The 19,388-nt window shown below is 45.3% G+C and overlaps 1 protein-coding gene across 1 annotated transcript in view; it reads left to right on the forward strand.

Moving 5' to 3' along the window:
• The window catches only part of LOC101824396 (sorting nexin-29), a 287,724-nt gene that overhangs the window by 169,555 nt on the left and 98,781 nt on the right, over positions 1–19,388 (forward strand). The window contains exon 5 of the mRNA XM_040730665.1: positions 3,074–3,190. Coding sequence (XP_040586599.1) covers positions 3,074–3,190 — 117 coding nt within the window. The remainder of the gene's footprint in view (positions 1–3,073; positions 3,191–19,388) is intronic.

The following is a 19,388-nucleotide window of genomic DNA, read 5'->3' on the forward strand; positions in this document are numbered from 1 at the left end:
TTCTGTGGCATTTTCCTATCTGACTTCCCCAAGCCTTCATCTCTGACCCCTCCTCTATGTCTCTTGACCTGTCATGCAGCAGGGTCTCACTTACTGGACATTTACCCTGCCTCAAACCTGCTGCCATTCTGTGACTTGGCATCGCCACACATCTGAACTGTGGCCCAGTTAGGTGACAGTCTGCATCTCTGTTGTTTTGTGATGACTGGCCTCAGGTGCATAGGCCTGTCTCTCTCTCTCTGTAGGATGACTTCCTACAGCTCAGCATGGCTGTGGGGCAGAGAAGACTGTCAGGCCCAGTGATGTTACCAAGGATCAAGAGTGAGAGATGGAGTGAGGGAGAGAGTGTGTGGATTTTATCCTGGGGCTGGACCTTGAGGGTATCAAGCAGCGGTGAGACTATATGATGTGACTATGAGAAGGACACCTTGTCAGCTTGAGGGTCATAGGTTGGAGGGCATCTGTTCTCTTAAGCCCAGTCTTGTAGTTCTATTGGTCTGCAGTAAATAAGGTGTTGTCCCCCAGCCACGATTCTAGGAGATGGTGACTTTATGGCCTGCTTTTAGTGTGGTGAGCACCAGAGTCTCATGGTGAAATTATCCCAGTCAAGTGTTGTCTCTGTGGTTCTGTTGACAAGTTTTGTCAGATAGTCCATCACAGTTGTGATTGCAAAAGGGAACCAGGATTTTGACAGTTCTGTGAACACCCTGGAGCCTTGGGTGGTTTGATGCTATAAGCATTTATGGAAAATAGCTGTGGTACTCTGACTCCTACATCTACACCCAACAAAACCCACAGAACTCTGTTCCACATGAGGAAAAGACAGTGGCACTTGTTTGAAGCCTGCATTTTGTGGGAGCACATTAGCAGGTCCATCAGCAGCAAAGCAGCAGCTGTGAACTTCTTGCTTGTCTCAAGGATAGTCTGGAAGGTCACATGACTTCCATGTGGAAGATCTCCATGTGTTATTGGTGATGCTGTATGTGTTTGTTGAATTTGAGATCAGCACAAGTTTTTGTGAAGAATAAGTTAAGTGGGGAAAATTGATCTTTGGCTCCTGAAAGCAAAGAGGTGCTAAAAGACTCAATGACTTGCCCAGCCCCACTTCCTTAACAGATTTGTTCTTAAGGCACCTTTGGTGCCATTTGTAGGTAGTGCTTCATATCCTTGGTGAGGTTGACACATTGGGGACATAGGACACCATAAAAAAGGGATCCACGGAGCAAGCAGATGGAAGCATCAGCTGAACAGAATGTGTTCTGTCAAAGAGTCAATAGATACACAGACATACATACTTAAAATTAACTCCATCATGGATCACTAAGGAAGAAGAAAGATAAAGCCTGGGAATGCTCACTGACTGTGTGGTCCCGAGTTTCTTGGCATTTCAAATCCTTAAAGAGCCTAGTTAAAGAATGCCTTCCTTTCTGATGAGTGGAAGATGCTCATTACTCAGAAGCTTATATGAAGAAAGCAGAAAGAATGGGAAGAAACTCTCCGTAGATTTCAAAACACTGGTGTGTTTCCTTCTGTATATTTTCCTTTGTGATATAGAAGGGGCTCCTTTTTGTTCTTGAGGTGAAACTCAGGTTACTGTCCTCCCATCCCTGACAGAGCGTCTGTCTTTGCCCCTGGCACTCTGGCAGTATCTTTTATATTCCATATTAAATACTTGGGACAAATATCCTGGTGTTATTGTGTGTATCCTAGCATGTAGTAAATGCTGTGATTCCAGGGTGTGGGAAGGTTCTGTTAGGAGGCAGTGGCCAGGCTGAGTGAGGCTGCAGGCCTTCCTGTAGGGTTCAGGGACAGCATTTTGGCCAGCTGCGTGAGGGGCTGGTGTAGTTACAGGGTCCTAGCACCCAGTCCGGGCTCTGATCTGCCCTCTGTTACCTTCACATAAAGAGGGAAGTCTGGGGATTGTGTTACCATTTATTAATATCAAAATCTATTCACAGAGCCGGGCGTTGGTGGCGCACGCCTTTAATCCCAGCACTTGGGAGTCAGAGGCAGGCGAATCTCTGTAAGTTTGAGGCCAGCCTGGTCTACAGAGCAAGTTCCAGGACAGCCTCCAAAACAATACAGAGAAACCCTGTCTCGAAAAAACAAAAACAAAACCAAACAAACAAACAAAAATCTATTCACAATGATTACAAGACAGAAGGAGGAATCCGAGTTGTGTCATCACCTGCTCCGCCATTCCCGCTGGGAACTAGGTCTCTGCTGCTGGCACTGTAACCTCCTTCCCAAAGGGTGATGGGGAAGCTCCAGGCCATGACTCTGGTAACTCCTACACTGTCCAAGAGAGCTTGTGACCCTTCCCCCTGGGTCATGCATCTCCAGAGAAGACCATGCCCATTGGGCAAAGCTGTCCCGTACCATTGGCTATCAGACTGAATTCCCATAACATTCATAGCCTAGAACAAGTCCTTGAAGCTCCTGAGTGCTGCAACTTCTTTCTGGAAGGTGGACTCAATATACCCATGTCTCAGAGCTTTTGCCATGAAGCTCACAGAGAGCTTGGGAAAGATTTATTCTGATACAGAGTTAACGGTGACTGAAGCAGTGGTGTGGCTGAGGTGTGTGTCACTTGAAACCAAGGACTCACTGAGTAGAAAGTCATTTATTCCCAGTGGTGGTGGGACATCATCATAATTAATAATGAATTTATTTTCGTACTGCTAAGTATGGAACCTAGGGTTTCATGGATGATAGGGAGTCAGTCACTCTACCACTGAGCTACACCTCCAGTTCCAGCAGGAACTTTCCCCCCCCCCCCCCCCTTTTTTGTTGGAACTTTCTTAAGAATCCTAACTCAGACTACAAAACAAACCAACCGTTGGTTAAAAAAAAAAGTGTTAAGTTTTGGAAATGGTTCAACACTGTCATCTTCTGATCATGAACTGTTAAGACTCACCGAACTCGTGGAGGGTTGCATGCTGCTGGGTGCATCATGCTGGTCTCCAGCTGGTATCTTGCTAAAGCCTGGCAGGAAGGAGGCTGCAGAGAAGCAAGGCTCAGCATGGACAAGGACTGCTACTGAGCCTGACAGTATCCCACTTGTCTGTTTCAGGTGGCCGAGATGCATGGAGAGCTGATTGAGTTCAACGAGCGTCTTCACCGGGCTCTGGTGGCCAAGGAAGCCCTGGTGTCCCAGATGAGGCAGGAGCTGATCGACCTCCGAGGCCCTGTAAGTGCTCCCCACCAGCATGCAGGTGCTAGCCTTGCCATCTGCCTCTGTCCACCCTCGCTATGGGGATCCGGCAGGCCTCTGTTACCTACAGTCTCACTGCTGGATCAGCCCAGTCAGGCTGCAAGATCACTTTTGTATCTTAACTTGTACCCATGTGGTCTGCTGGTACGGATCTTTTCATTGCTTATTTTTGCTTGGTTTTGTTCGGTAGTTTGGTTTGAGGGGCATCCAATATAGGCTGAGTTATAGGGCTCTTCACCTACTCTGTTGACATTTTTGGTTGTTTAATTGTTTGTTATGGGGCTGACCTCTGAATTCTAGAATTCCTGCTTTTCATTTTATAGAGGGTAGTTCTCCTAACTGAGAACTGTTGATTTAGATGGGTCATTTCCTTGGCTCAGTCATTCTGTGATCACTGGTGTCCTTTAGACATTTTCCTTGTTTCTTCATCATGCCACTGTGATCTGTGGTGCTATAGGAATTTGGATACCTGCACATCATAACTTCGTCTTCACTTTAAAAACTTTCTCTGTATAACTCCAAGTTCCAAGGATGGGCAGGTAAATCAACTTGACACATGCTATAGTCATCTAGGAAGAGGGAACCTCAAACTGAGAAACGTTATTTTCAACGTTTGTTATTTTTTTTATCATACTGATCGCTCTGTCTTGGAGTTGGAAAGGGCCCCTTGGAAGCATCAACCTGGAGAAGACAGACTTTCCTAAAAGGAGAGCAATATTTCCTGTGTGTGAGGAGGACTGTGTGACAGAACAACCGTGGGCATTGGACAAAAGGCGGCGCAGGACCTCCCAGAAGTGCTCCCCACAGGCCTGTCCATACACAGCATTCCCAGAAGTTCCTTCTCCAGTCACAGAGCTTCTAGGAAGGGACTCACAACTGTTTCTGAGAAAGGCAGTGCGAAAGCTCTGACAGTTTCTCATGGTACCCGTTCCTGATACATCCCCTCCTAGGCTCATCAGAGGCCACTGTGCCTCAGGAGCATGTCCTGGCCACAAGGTGTGACCCCAGGTCACTAGGGGAAGACAGGATGGGCATTCGTTCCCTGGCCCCTCTGGCCTTCTGGTGTTTTTGCAGCCTGCCTGGTCTTTGTCTAAACACCCATCACCTAGGCCCTTGGGCCCCTTTGACCAGGCCTGGCAAGTTCACTGAGTTCATTCTGCTTTTCCCCCTCCTCTCTCCCTTCTGCTCCCCCACACCTCCATTCTCTTTGTTGCTTTTGGGTTTGTGTGTGTGCTTCTCTCTCCTTTCTCTATCCACACCTCTCTCCTCCCCTCCCCCATGTCTGTCCCTCTCATCCTTGCTGCCATCTCCTTGTCTCTCACTTTCTGTGTGTTGTCCTCCTGTGTTCACCTGTCCTTGGCTCTGCCACTTATCTGTCTCCTCTGGGTGAGTCCCCTGTACCCCTTCTCTGTTCCATTCCTCTCCTCCTCCTCTTCATTGTCTCTTGCTAAATGAACCTTTACAAGGCTCTGTGGTGCAGTAGTAATTGCTACTTAGCAGCAAATCCATACATCCTTCCTCTTCTCGTTGGTGATTTCTGGTGTGTGTGTGTGCGCGTGCACGCACTCTCTCTCTCTCTCTCTCTCTCTCTCTCTCTCTCTCTCTCTCTCTCTCTCTCTCTCTCTCTCTCTCTCTCTCTCTCTCTCTCTCCATTGCTTCATTGATGGTGGGGGTTCCCAGTGAAGAGGGTGTGGTTTCCTCCACCTCTGTTACCTTGAGTTATCACTTCATGTCTACCTCTCTCTTTTTTTCCTTTGTGGACTGAAAGCTTTTGTGTGACAAGGTTCGTGTCTTCAGGAACCTCTTCTCAGCCTGAAGCATGTGTCATGAATGTGACCACACACCTATGGTAGCTATAGTAACACTGCTAACCAGGACCTTCATTGTAACCGACCTCCTGTCCTGCCAGATAATAGACTTTGATAATCCCTACAGCGAGCAGCCCAGGGTTTGCACAGACATCTTCCTCCACTGTTGAGATGCCCCAGGTGATATAAAAGAAGGATGATTAAAGTTCAGAGATGAGAGAGACGGTGGACTGATCCCACAGATTGTAATCAGGGTCACATTAAAATGGGCCCGTCTCTGCATCTTCTAAATCTTCAGAGGGACTGACCTCAAGTTGAAATGCATGTTGTTTAAGAACAGAAGCTTAATAAGAAATTAACTTTTCAGCTTGGTGGCAGTTGGCAAATCTCTAAGCACCAAATTATCTGTGGTCCCCTTGCTGCTCTGAACAGCACATACAGGTTATAAGAGGCTTTTGAATTCTGCGCTTGGACATGTTTGAACTCTGTGCTGTTATGCATTTTTTTCTTAAAAGTGCTATTGAGAGGCTAAAAGTGTATCTACATAGAAACTTAACACAAATATTAGTTTTTGACACATCATCTGGGAAAATGCTTGCAAGACCCTTTCTAAATTTCTCCATGCAAGGGATAAAATCCCCTTCTATGGTACAGCTTTATTTTTCTGTTGATGGACAGCTGCCTTGGTGGTACTGTGACTTTGGAATACACACTGATGCACCCTGGGCCAGGGAATCATCCTGGCTTGCACCATGCACCCTGGACCAGGGGAGCATCTTGGCTTACACCTTCCTTTCCTGAAATCCATGTTGAACTCTTGTTTCTGATGTGTGTTCATCAATCACAGGAACTGGTTGCTGCTGTGAGCTGTGGCGGGTGCATGTATCCTGGCCATCTAAGGCTTGAGGGGATAGAACCTTGGAAACATATTTCCACTGTGATCAGAGTCATGTGTCTGCTGGCAGATGGTCACTTCTGTACTAGCCTGCCTCGGCACAATCAGAGAACCCTGGCAAGGACCATCGTCACAGAGCTATGTCAACTCCATGCTCTATAATGACCTCAGCAGAGTGGAGGGAGGAAGTTTTTGAACAGGTTTATGCTCGTGTCAGTCATTCATGCTTCAAGTGTAGAGTATAAGGTACACAGACCTGGGAGATATAGTCTGTGCCCATGGGGGGTTGTCAGAGTCCAGAATATGCATTGTCTGATGTGCATCTATCTGCTTTGACTGTACTGTTGTGCATGGACACAGGCCAGAACAGAACAGACTGAGAACATTCCTGCCACTGATTCTGAGGAAACATGGGACCTTTTGTGGTTTGACTCTGCTCCAACAAAGGTTCAGATGTGCTTGGGACAGTTTGCTACTTAATACCGGTCTAGCAGCAAGAGAGACAGAACTGCAGCCAAAATGCTTTTGGGATTCACTGGTCCCAGGTCCTTCATTTGTTTACCCTTAAGGCCTACCTGAAAGGTACTCACTCCATGTCCCTGGGTCCCAGGTGCGGAGATGTGATCACTCAGAAATACCAGCTCCTGTCACAGTCATGCCCCTGTTGGTGGTGGAAGCAGGATGTACTGATGTTCTGAAGTCCACTCTGACCTCACTGTCTTCCTTGGAAACTGTGCTCAGGCAGCCATTGCTGTGATCACATCACCACAGGGTGTTCTGCATATGACTAGGGTATGCTGCTGGCATGTAGGTTTCTCAGTATGGTGTTAGTGTAGAGAAGAGGTCCCAAGACTCAGGTGACTCCACAGCAGTGGGACTGGCCTGGGTTTACCTCTTTGCCCTTGACCATTGTCATTCTGAAGTGGGTCATCTCCTAAGCTCGTCTGTCTGTCTGTCTGTCTGTCTGTCTGTCTGTCTGAATCATCTTTCTGGCCAAGACATCTTCATCTTCTCCCTGATTATTCCCTGCATGGTTGTAACTGTGCAACCCCTATAAACCTTATATGTACCTTTCTCTTAACTGAATGCATTTCTTCTTCTATTAGTCAAATTGCCTTGTGGTTAATCACACCTTCTCCACCAGACCTTGTGCAGTTTTTTGCAAACAGTTCTTCCTTAAAAAAATTCTAGAAAAATTAAAATCCCTGCTTGCCTCTTGTTTCTTTATTAGTTTAGGATTGCTAGACTGAGAAGTGAGCAGGTTGGTCACCATCCTGTGACTCTTTTGGGTCACTCTGGGAGGCTTCGTGGCCTCCCCAGTGTGAATACACATAGTCTTCTGGTCAAATCTCAGCCGTGATTCTGCTTCGTGTTGCACAGAGTATGGTCCTCTGGCCTCTACCTGGCACAACCAGAGTGTGCCTATTTTACTTTTGGCTCTTCTCAAGGAGGCAAAAAGGCTAAGAGAGCACTTGAGAATAGATGCATCTTGCCAAAAGGATCCCTGATTCAGGCCCCTGGAGGACATGGTTTTCTAGACGAGGTCACTATCTTCATACTGTCTACTGCCAGTGTTTGGGAACTGTAGCCATTGCTCTGTAAAGTGCTGTGTAGGTTTCTGATGGAGATGATTTTGTTGTCTAGAGCTTGAATAGAACACTCCCAAACACTAAAAACAAACAAATAAAATACTGCCAGTTGACAAACTCAGAAGGATTTCAGCTCCCCTTATTCTTATTTGTTTTTCCTGATTTTTTTTTTGTTGAGGACTATCACTGTTGTGTCTAGCATGTGTATGCATGCCCAGTATGATGGATCACTACCTAACCCTGTGAGACTGGAGCTCACAGCCAGTGCTTCCTGCCCATGGCCTCATGGGGTGCAGAGACAGAGACAGAGAGAGGCAGAACAGGGTGGTGGGGCAAGGCCATGAAAGGGATGCACTCTGGTACTGAACTGCATTTGTTTAGCTTGCCTTGAGCTCACTTTATAGCCCAGGCTAGCCTTGAATATGTGATTACCTTGTCTTAGCCTCCTGAGTAACTGGAGGTCTAGTCAGGAAACCCGTGTTAATGCCTTTTTAAAAAAAAACTTGAAAAGCATTTATGAATACTTAAAGACAGAAATTACAGTCATAAAGAGTGTGATAATGGTGTTTACATTCTATACATTTTTTCTGGAGATTGATTAACTTTGAAATGTGCAAGAAAATTATTTGGAATTGTAATGCATCCTGTGTACAGAAAAATAGCTTCTGTGGAAAATATTGTATTAGGTTTGTTTCAAAATTAATCGGGCAGCTGCCAGGACAGGACTGACACTCTGACCTCTTTCTGTTGCCTGACTTCCGAAGCCTTCCCTCACCACCTGCTCTGGCTGTTCTTGTTCCCAGAACTTTCATTGTCTACCTTTTGTCTTATAAAACAAACATGTTTTCAAAACGTTTCCAAATAGGACTATAAAAAAAACAGTTTGAAAGAATTTCAATAGCGCACATGTTATTCAGTAGCACACATGTTATTCACAGGGCAGAACACAGGTCTCTCTTTCAGTGACTTCGCTGTGGAAACTTTGGAACACATCCTTCTGGATATCTTTTATGTATATACATTTCATAGACTCAGATGTATATGCACATTAGATGCGCTTGCTTGTTTTAACACTTGTGGGATAATGTATGCTACTCTGATTGTTCTGAGTCTTTCCTGTCTCCACTCATGAATATGTGCTGGCCCCTTCTCTATGTTTCTGACTTATTCTTCAAGGTCTAAGCCCATCCTCCAAATGGACCTCAGTGGCCATGCCAGTTCTGCCTTGTACTGTTTTTGTTCCAACATGCCTCCTTGTAACGTTCACTGTTCTCATCAAAAAATCTTTGCCTTTCTTGGGAGGTAATAAAAGCCTCTAAAAGTGGGAATGGTGATCACACTCCTACCTGCAATAAAGGGCAGCTTCTGATGAGGGTTTTTGTGCCTCACAGTCCATTCCAGGTGCTGTTATGTATTAGCAAGCCTGTGAGACAGACATTGCCACTTCCGCTTAGAGAACATGGAAGTCCAGGTGAGATAGGTGCCCCATATGCTGATTAGTAAGGAGGGAACCAACAGGTCTCTTATGTTCCCAGAGCTGTCCTTATCTTTGTATATGGCTAGTCCCTCCCACCAGGGAGAGTGATGTGAGGTTCAGATTTACAGTGAGCGCCTTCAGATCGGCTGTATGGAAGGTAAAATCTCACTTGATCACAGCCCTGAGTACGTGGAAGGTAAAATCTCACTTGATCACAGCCCTGAGTACATGGAAGGTAAAATCTCACTTGATCATAGCCCTGAGTACATGCCTCTACTCTCTCATGCTGCATTTTCTTCATGGCATTTATCATCACTCAACACTGAATTGTTTATTTGTCTCTTCTCTACTTGGCTGAGCTCCCAGCACCTGGTCTGGGCTATTAAATATTTATCTAACAAGTGACTGTTAGTTCCCACTTGTCACCAAGCATCCCCACTCTGGACACACAGAACATGCTCACTGAATTTGACTGAAACTTAGGTCCCAGCTCCTCCCTGTGTACCAGTCTCAAGATGACCATGTTGCTGTTGTCATTTAAAATGAAAAACAAACAAACAAACAAACAAAGCCCAACTTGCTGTCAGGTGTAAGAAGCTATTGCAGCAGTATCACCCACTCCTGTCTTTGATACCTGAATGGAAACCAGTTTGGCTATGAAGTTATTCCCTAGCCACAGAGGAACTTGAATGCTTTTTAGTGGCTCTCAGAAAAGACAGGGATCAGTAGGGAAGCTAGTGGAGGAGGAAGGGATCGAAAATGGAAACTTGTCCATCAGGAGCACATAGCAAGGCTACCCCTGAAAGCTATGGGTTAGCTGGCATGATGGAAGAATCTTGGCCCTCAGACTCTGAGGGGTGATGGCTGGAATTTCTGTTCTCTAGGCCTGGATGGCATGGCTGAATACAGGACCCATGCTTCACTTTCTTTCCTTAGACTCAGTTTTCACATCTATAAATTGGGTCTAATTGTTCCTTAGAGAAGGCTGTGTTGTGCTATAGTAACAAACACTCAATATGTCATGAATGGGAAACTGCTGTTTCTCTCTGTCTCTCATGTTGCATATCCTTCATGGGCAGCAGGGTCTATGGTCCATGGCTGGAGTAGAGAAAGAAACAACAGATAAGCCATACAGTCTCAAAACTTCCACCCAGAAATGACAACAGATGGCATCTCCCTCTTATTTCATTAACAAAGAAAGTCTTCTGGCATATCTGACTGTGGGAGACCTAGAAGAGAAGGCAGAGTTACTAAGGAGTATCCCAGGGGCCCCACAAGTGGTACATGCCTCCTGAGGTGGGTGATGGTCGGAGAATCCAGCTAGAAGGCATGCAAAGTGTGTTCCTGGGCACTGGGCCATGGTGCTGGTGGCAATGGAATGATGCATAGTGGAGAATTAAGCCTTATTTTGGGCCATGGTTGACTGAAACTTTATTTTATTATCTGTTTGTGTTATGCACGTAAGCTGAATCTCTCAGTTGTCCGTGTAGTAGGTCCTGGGCTTGGAAGTGGAACCAGAATCAATGCCAATGTGCTCCATGTTCTGAAAGTGCTCACACTCTCCCCCTTGGAAGAAGGATCAAGCTGTTTCCTTGGGTTTTCATTTTCAGGCCTTGGCTTTGCTATGAAAACCTATGGGGTAAAATAAAATGGAATGTAGAAGCTGGGAAGGTTCTCTGGATATCTTTTAGGATGTCCCCAGTTAAAGAACAAGACAAAGCAGCCTAGAGAGGCCTCAGCAAAGCCAGCTATCTGTGCTTTAGATAAGTACAAACTGTGGAGTTCATGTCATGAAATAGCTTATTTGTGTGTCACTCTGTCTTCACTATCCCCTGCCACATCTGTCGTGTCCTTTTGTGGAAGCAGTAGCTGCTGAAGGTTTAGCACAGAGCATCAAGAGAAAGAGTAGCTCTTAGAGACACTGGGACCACAGTGGCAGAGCTGGATTAGTTCACTGTACCATCTAGAACTAACCTCTATGGCCAGAGCATGCCACGTTAGTTGGCTTGAGTTATTTGGTGTCCATCCATGGGTTAAATCAGCCACTGGGGTGATTTCCCAGAAAACAAGTGGATACCAAGCAGCAGCAAGCCATGTCTGTCCCTTTCTCCTGCACTTTCCTCTGCTTAGGAAATGTGGAAACTCTGAAGAGCACAAGACTGTGCCTGCTTTTGCTCAGCCTGGTAGACAAGAGTGGGGACAGGTGGCTGTCTAGCAGAGCACCTTCTCGCTGCTTTGACTTGTCTCCAGAAACACCTTCTATGACAATCACCAAGTTCAAAGTAGGGGGTGTGTCACACATGGGGAGGTGTAAGTATCAAAGGGCTGTTAAATATCACCATGCCTGACATCTTTAGCAGAACACACTTGCTGCTTATTGACAAAAGAGATTAAAAATTAGGCCAGTTTCTTCCTGGCAGGGACATTATTTGTTACATTGTTTTTGCATATAAGCTCAAATTGAGGTTATGAGTTTCTGATATAAATGTGTTCTTTTGGGGGCAACATTCAACCCCCTGTAGTTGCTATTACAGAAAAAGGGGCATCTAGAATATATAACAAATATATTCTCACTGCGAACGATTAGTCTTTAAGTTAAAAATCTCCTTGGCCACCACTCTTGTTTCCATTCAGAATAACTGTCCTGGTGAGCTCTGTGCTTCTCTTTCTAGGTCTTTCAGGATAGAAGGTGCTTGTTATTGTGGAGTATCATTCTGCTGGCAGATGCCACTGGCAGACAGTGAAGACATTGTCTCGGTGTCCACATGGGTATCAGATGTCCTCTTCCTCCTGTTCCTCCTGTCCCTCTTGTAATTTTCTTACAAGGCAGAGGCACTGGCAGATTAGCTCAGGTGTAGAAGAGATGGCTGCTGTAGGCCTGCCTACCTCTTTTCTGCTCTCCACGGTGTGGCTCTCAGAAGGAGTGGGGACTGCTGAAGCCAGACCTTTGGGGCTTCAGCTAGGTTTCCTGTGACCCTTGATCCACAGGCTACTGTCCACCCCTGAGCAGTAGCCACTAGAAAGAAGATCCACTGAAGCTTGCTGAGACCAGCTCTGCCAGGCTGTGGGTAGGTCCCATACCCCTCTTAATGCCCCACACCAGCCTTCCAAGGCAGCTTCTGTTGTTCTGTTTCCCTGCAGGAAAGTAGAGCCTAGAGAAAAGTCATGAGTAGTCTTCATAAAAGCAAGACCAAGCAACCTATTTTGATGATGAAAGAAATCCAAATATTGTCATAGAGAGCTAGCACATACCATAAATGTCGTAGACTTTAGAAAAAACACAAGAGCTTTATTGATAAACCACTGGACACACCTCAGCGATACTTTTTTTCCTTTTACTTTTTCCAGCCTATTCTCTGTTATAGAGAATAGAAACACAATTCAGCTATTCTTCTAGCCCAAGTGAATCTAACTTTTCAAACATTTCATATGAAGAAATTAAGCTACATTAAAGATTTTCTCAATGAATACTGGTGTACTCTTCACTGAAGTTCCATCACTAACATCTTCCTATGCCCACTCTGTCACTCTTCTATCTGTCATCCACCATTTACCCATCCACCATGCATTACCCTTCCATCGACCCACCCACCCATCATTTATTCACCCATCATTTGTAGCCATTCATTCACCCACTGATCCTTTATCCATCCATCTCTATTATTTATCCATCCACTACCCATCATTTACTCACCCATTATCAATCCACCCACCCACCTATCATTTATCCACTCATAATTTATAACTCATCTTTCTACCCACCCACCATTTATCCATCTATTTCCCATTATCCATCCATCCATCTTCATTTGTGTTTTTGCTATTCAGTTTTTTAAAATTGCAGACATTCCATCCCAAGGTTCATGTTGAGCTATACCTTATCCCAGAGTGCCTCTTCCTGTCCCTTCCTGGTCTCTCCATGCTCCCCTTCCAGAGGCAAGCATCCTTCCATTTTTTCTTTATGTATCTAAAATTGCATGATTATTAAACTTCATTGAGAAAGCAACTTGAATTGTACATAGTAGAAATTGGAAGGTACCAAGTTTTATAGAATGAAAAGCTTTTCTTCTGATCTTTGTTTCCAATGTCCTTCCTTCCAAAATGTTCAGTCTGAGTGCACAGGAACATAGCTTTCCCTGCCACCTGTTCTCTGTCAGGCTTTTTGACTTTGGTGTTCAGTCTTATGCCATTCCTCCTTAGCAGAGAAGGAAGGCTACAGTTTGCTTGGTAACTGTGTAGTCTGCCTCTGACTGTGTTATATAAGTATTCATGACTTCCTCCCAAGACTGCATTACCATGTGTGGTGCTGCAGTCTGTCCTTGTATATTTGGCTTCATGCATATGTTGTCTAAGCATCGTAATTGCACGGAAAGAAGCTAGTGCCCACTCTTAGTAAACTGGATCATTTACATATGCTCCTTCCTTCCATTCCATCCTCCAGCCATTCATTCATCCATCTGTCCATTTGGATGCCTGCTCCTCTGTCCGTTCAGTGTGAAGATTCAGTGAGCAATCTCATACATGACTAATACTATCTTGTGCTCTGGGAATATTATTCCTGAGACCCTTATAATCTTATGAGCGAAAGTGGTCCGTCAAAAATGAATCCACAGAAGTTGGAATCTATGTGACTTTCCAGACTACACGGAGGATAACACACACACACACACACACACACACACACACACACACACACACACACACACATACACACACACCAAAATAAAAACTCTTAGTTGCTAGCCCTTGAATCTTTGCCCCTGAGTCTTTTTAAAACTACAAGCAACTGATGCCTGTAATTGTATATTTGCAAACCAGGCAAATAGACAAACACAGAACCTTTTGTGTGTCCAGACCCCTCGAGTCCTCTTCATGGTAGTGAGAGTGCAGGTCATCATCATGATCCCTTCCACACTCAAGCCTCTGTCAGCCTCACCACCCCAGCCTGAAGATAGGAACTATGCCCTTTTACACTTGGTTCCTTATTCCTGAAGATAGGAACTATGCCCTTTTACACTTGGTTCCTTATTCCTGAAGATAGGAACTATGCCCTTTTACACTTGGTTCCTTATTCCTGAAGATAGGAACTATGCCCTTTTACACTTGGTTCCTTATTCCTGAAGATAGGAACTATGCCCTTTTACACTTGGTTCCTTATTTCAAAGTGAGGTGAGAAAGCTGCAGTATCAGTGGGTTGGAAAATATTTCTAATTTTTGGCTGAGAAAAATGAGAGTTAATTGCTTATGGGAAGGCTATTTGAAAACAGATGTGTGAGAGATGACTCTGGCACACACAGATTTCTGTGCCATTTCACAGTTGGGACAAATGTTGGCTGTGGTTGTCACATTTCCTTCCTACCTTTTCTTTTGAGCAATGAATCTGAGAGCTTTGTAATTAAAAAACAAATAAAAATGTGTTTCTTTGGTTCCTTTTTTATCCCCAAACTAACTTATCCTAACTACACATAAAATTTTGAGTTGATGCAAAACAGGTTAAAAATTGACTGACACTTCATTGTGGAAATATAGCTTATATTGTGTTTCATTCATTTAGTCAGTACCTGTGGCATGCCAGGTGCTAGACCAGGCTGTGGAGTGTCATGTGAACTGGTGGCTGTGGTGAACAGGGAGATGCAGAGACTGTTCTCTGAGCTCACTGAGAGAGGACTAATCACAGAAAGCAGTGTGGACTGTGGTACTCTAGGGCAGGTGGATGGTAGAGGGTAGCAGTGGAACATCCAGCACATTCTGATGCTTGGGAAGGTACGCTCCGACATCTGCCCTCTGTGAGAGGTGGTCCACAGCTGCAGCTCTCTCCAACGTCATCCCTCTGAGAAGTGTTCCATGGCTGCAACTCTGAACCTTTAGGCTCTGAGAGTCAAAGTGTGAACAGTGAGGATTCTGTTGTAGGAGGCAGTACACCTTTGTAGGGTGAAGTGCCTCTTCTCAATCCAGGTACCTGAGCTCAAATCCTGCTCCTGGCATGTACTTCTTGCATTGCCTTGGATAGTTTTTGTGGACTTGTGTTACTGTATGTCAAATGGCCCAAGAATGGAATGGCCTATAAAAGGGAAAACCAAGCAGGGCATGGTGGAAAATACCTGTAATCCCAGTACTTAAGAGTTTGAGGCAGAAGGATTGCAAATTGAAGGGTATCATGGGCTACATAATGAGACACTGTCTCAAAAAAAAGAATGGCAGATATTTTCCTTTCTCAATGAATCTGTTCCTTGGCTGGGCTCCATTGGTTATTTATTCTACTATGACATGGTGGTGGGGCAAGGCATGTGATGTGGCTTCACACTGCTAGGCTTCCAAGTTGTCATTCTCATTCCTCTGGCCATTGGTGCTGGCTATCCTCTGTCATGTCAGGTGGAATTTTTGGCCAGAATGAGTTGATGCTGGCAAGGAGTACAGGAACAGGTTCATTTTCTCTGTTTAAAGCATTAAAGAAAATGCCAAGCAGTAGGGGCATATGCCTTTAATTGCAACACTCTGGAGGCAGAGGCAGGAGAATCTCTGTGAGTTTGAGACCAGACTGGTCTACAGAGCTAGTTTCAGAACAACCAAGGATACACAAAGAAATTCTGTCTCAAAACAATGACAACAAATGTTAAAAAGACACAAAAGAAATCTTGGGGAGTTGTGGTAGAACTACCACATGATATTGGGGAAATTAGGGTACCTTCTTGGTGTTAGCATCCCCTCTTGGGTGTTGTGCACAAATTCTGAACCCCCAAATCACCATCCATTTTGATGCAAAAGCAAAGAGTCTTTTATTATTTAACGAGTTAACTGTATTAACTCCTTTCCTCCATCTGTCTGACATAGTGAGTGTGGCACAAACGACCTTAAGGGGCCAAGAGGCAGGGAATTTATTGGGTAGAGCAAGGGGAGTGTCTAGGGGTCTGCAACAGTCTCAGGATTGGTGCACTTCTGGGCTTGGACAACTTGTCCTGAGTTGATTGGTCAACTAGTTGTTATAGCCTTTAGGCCCTTCCAGGGTGGTTGCTATGCTCTATATGTCACTCTTACACCACTTTTCCTGCAAAGCATATCCAGAGCCTGCCAGCTAACTTCCAAAAGAAATTAAGAGTGGACTGAAAAGGAAACTCAAGGATAGTGTATTTGAGTTAAGAAACAAAAAACCCTAGGGCATGCTAATTGTATATATCTTGAAGCAGCCCATAGTGTGGGGATCCCTGCAAACTCTACTGCCAGCAGAGGAACAATCTACACAAGAAGTATGAAGGAAACCCAGTTGAACATAACTTGGTTAGTCAAGGTGTTCAAACTTGTGGAGTCTGACCCTGAGCAGGTTTTTTTCCCCTCTTATTTAAACACAATACAACTTTGAAAAGAAAAGTTTCCTTGTGACAGTTATCACAATAAAGCCCTTTGCAAAGTACCTGTGTCCCCTTCCACAAGAATGGATTCTGTTGACTAAGAAACAAGGCTCAGGAGTCTAAGGGAGCCTTGCTTTACAAAAGAGCAAAGATTACCTACCACTCCCGCCTCCTGAATGGAAACCAGATCTGCACATCCCTCTGTTAAAGAGAAAAGACTGCCTGTTTAACATCCTCTTTTCTGTATTGCTATCTATAAGTATATAGAGGTTTGTCCTTTACATGTAGGAGAATGGAAAAGAGAAGGGGGAAAAGCCAGCATGGAGGTCAGTCATGTGACAACAGTCAGCCACATGGCAGGGAGCTTTTGAGAATAAGTAAGAAAACCCAGAGTACCAGGGGCAGAATACTAAGGAGGAGGAACAGTGAGACCTTTCCAGGTCAGAGCTCTGAAGGGCAGGCTAACCCTCTGGGACCCATGCTAGCTTCTAGGGACTACACCAGGTCAGAGGTTCTCACAGTGACCCTTTCCCCTGAGGATGGTCAGGGAACCAGGTCCTTGGCCTGCTCGACTGGATTAGCTTGCAAGGGTGGAGACCAGACCATGTCTTCACCTAGAGGTGGACTCCACCCTTTACTAGTGGCTGTTGTTCTCTTCCCACATGGACACAGTTGAGTGCATAAAGTCACTGAGGTTCCTGAGCAGCCTGGATTGGGCTCTTGACATTGGCTCTTCCTTGTGTTTGCTCACATAGACATCAATGTCTTCTCTGTGGATAGAGATGGCACTGACTGGAGGCTGCTGACTGGAGGCACTGGGGTGGGCTGTTTGTGGAAATGCTTTGTTGTATAGGAAGCCTTAGAGGACATGTGGTGGTATCTTGTTATTTGCCACTTATGACTATAGGTAAGGCTCTGCTTTTTTATTTTGAGGCAGAATCTCTCTGAGTTGCCCGGGATTGCCTTGATCTTATGCTCCTCTGTCCAATCCTTCCCTGTAGCTGAGTTTATAGCCTTACCATCATACCCTGTTTCCTGTCCACATTTTCTGTCTGTACCTATGCCCCGATGCTGCCCATAGGAAATGCTGTGCTCTCCCCCTATGGCTTGAACAAACTGGGTAGTGGTCCCTCCTCTTCCCCTTTCTCTCTTGCGTCCTTTCCCCTCCCCTTCCCTTCCTATTTCAGAAGCATTTACGGAACATGGAACTGCCATTTTGGGCAGGCTCTCTGGTATCTTCTTAAGTTTGGGGAATTGACAAGTCAGAGTGACATTGAGGGTAGAGTGGATGCCAGTGAGAGCTGTTGGCTTTGGCTTGTCCCTACTTCCACCCCCAGGGAACCCTGAGCCAGAAAAAGCAGTGAGAACTTTGTTGATGTTGCCTGGGAGTGGGCTCTGCCACCTCTTTCTCTGTGTACCATGCTGTGCACAGCACTGGGGGCTTTTGCTCTAGAAAGACGAAAGACTCTGTCTGTCCTGTTTCTCCAGTGATGGGCTTTGCTTATCCTTGTACCCCACAGCTGCCTCGTGACTGCCTAGACCACAGACCAATGGGGAGCAAACAGCCCTTTTCTGTGGTCATTGAGAAGCAGATATAGATACTGTGCTGGCCACTTCATTATGCCTGCATGGAGGGCAAGACAAAGAGGAGTCACAACCCAGAGCCGAGTCTTCGTGGGTTCCTTAGGCTTCAGGTCTAAGATATGTTTATGTTTAGTACCAAAAGAAAGCTGATTTTCCTTATAAAATGTCTCCGTTCCACACTTATTTATTGACAGAATGTGCTATGGAATCAGCATTCTGGCCAGGCCTGGTGGCACACAGCTATAACCCAAACTATTTGGAGGCCAAGGCAAGAAGATTCCAAGTTCAAGGCCTGCCTGGCTCCAAGTAACTTAGTAAGACCTATCTCAAAATATAAACTAAAAAAGGGATGGGGTATAACTTAGTGGTAGAGTATTGTGGTGTGGTAGATGGCATATCCAGCACTAAAAAAGAAGACTTTGGTGTGAGCCCCGGAGAAGATCTGGCATCACTTTGGACAGGCAAACTTCAGATGTACATTGACCTTAATCATGGTGTAGTTGGTGCTGAACCTAGCTCCCTAAAGGCCCCCAAGGTCATATTTTTTCCCCCAAGCATCCTCTCCAGCATTCAGGAAGACACAGCAAATGTCTTCTGGCTTCCTGAGTCTGGTGATACCACAAAATTAGAAGAAAAGCCTCTAAGCCACAGGACTCAGCAACCTCTAAGCAATTGTAGTCACTCTCTAGAATGTTCCCAGAAAACCAGCATCCCTGAGGGGACACTTAACTATCAGAAAAGCACCTGGTGCCTCCTCTTTCCTCTTCTCCTCCTTCTGCCTCCCCCTTATCCCTCCTCCCCCTCCTTCCCTTCCTTCTCCTCCTTGAGGAAGCCCTTTGCTCTGTAAGTCAGCTTGGTACATGTCCTCTGTTTTTTCCTTTCCTTCTGTCTGGTTTGCCTTTGTTGCCTGCTTTGAGTGACATACACATTCAGAGCTTCTTCTGAGGTAGACTCCTTGGGGACACTGCCTTTAAGATGGTGGCTCTGGTGCCCTGACAAAGAACTTCTGTCTGTCCCTAAAACCTGAGCCTGTCCAGTTAGTTAATCCTGAACTGTCCCTGGCCTCTGGAGTCAAGGAGAGATTCAGGGAAGAGCAGTGGCTGAGAGCTGTCCCTCCTCTCAGAGCCCTGGACATGTCTGAACTCCACATGGTGCCACACAGGAGAAAGGAAAGGCACATACATGGCATCAGTGCCCTGCCTCTGTCCTTTCCACTTGTACCAGTGACTAAAGGCGAAGTCTTTCCCATCTGACTTTCTGCAGCTTGCTAAACTGCAACGGATCCCGAAGATGGAGAAAGAATATCTGCTTTAATAATATGACACGCAGATTGCTCTAGAATGTGTATCAGTTAGAATATCTTCACTATAGAATACTGCAGAAGAGTTCAAAATAGTTAATTCAGATTCGTCTTCTAGTTGTATTTTGTTGTTCTGACTGGAATGACACACAGGCAGGGTTACACTTAGGGATCA

The sequence above is a fragment of the Mesocricetus auratus genome, unplaced genomic scaffold (genome assembly GCF_017639785.1).
Source record: "Mesocricetus auratus isolate SY011 unplaced genomic scaffold, BCM_Maur_2.0 Super-Scaffold_100024, whole genome shotgun sequence".
NCBI lineage: Eukaryota > Metazoa > Chordata > Mammalia > Rodentia > Cricetidae > Mesocricetus > Mesocricetus auratus.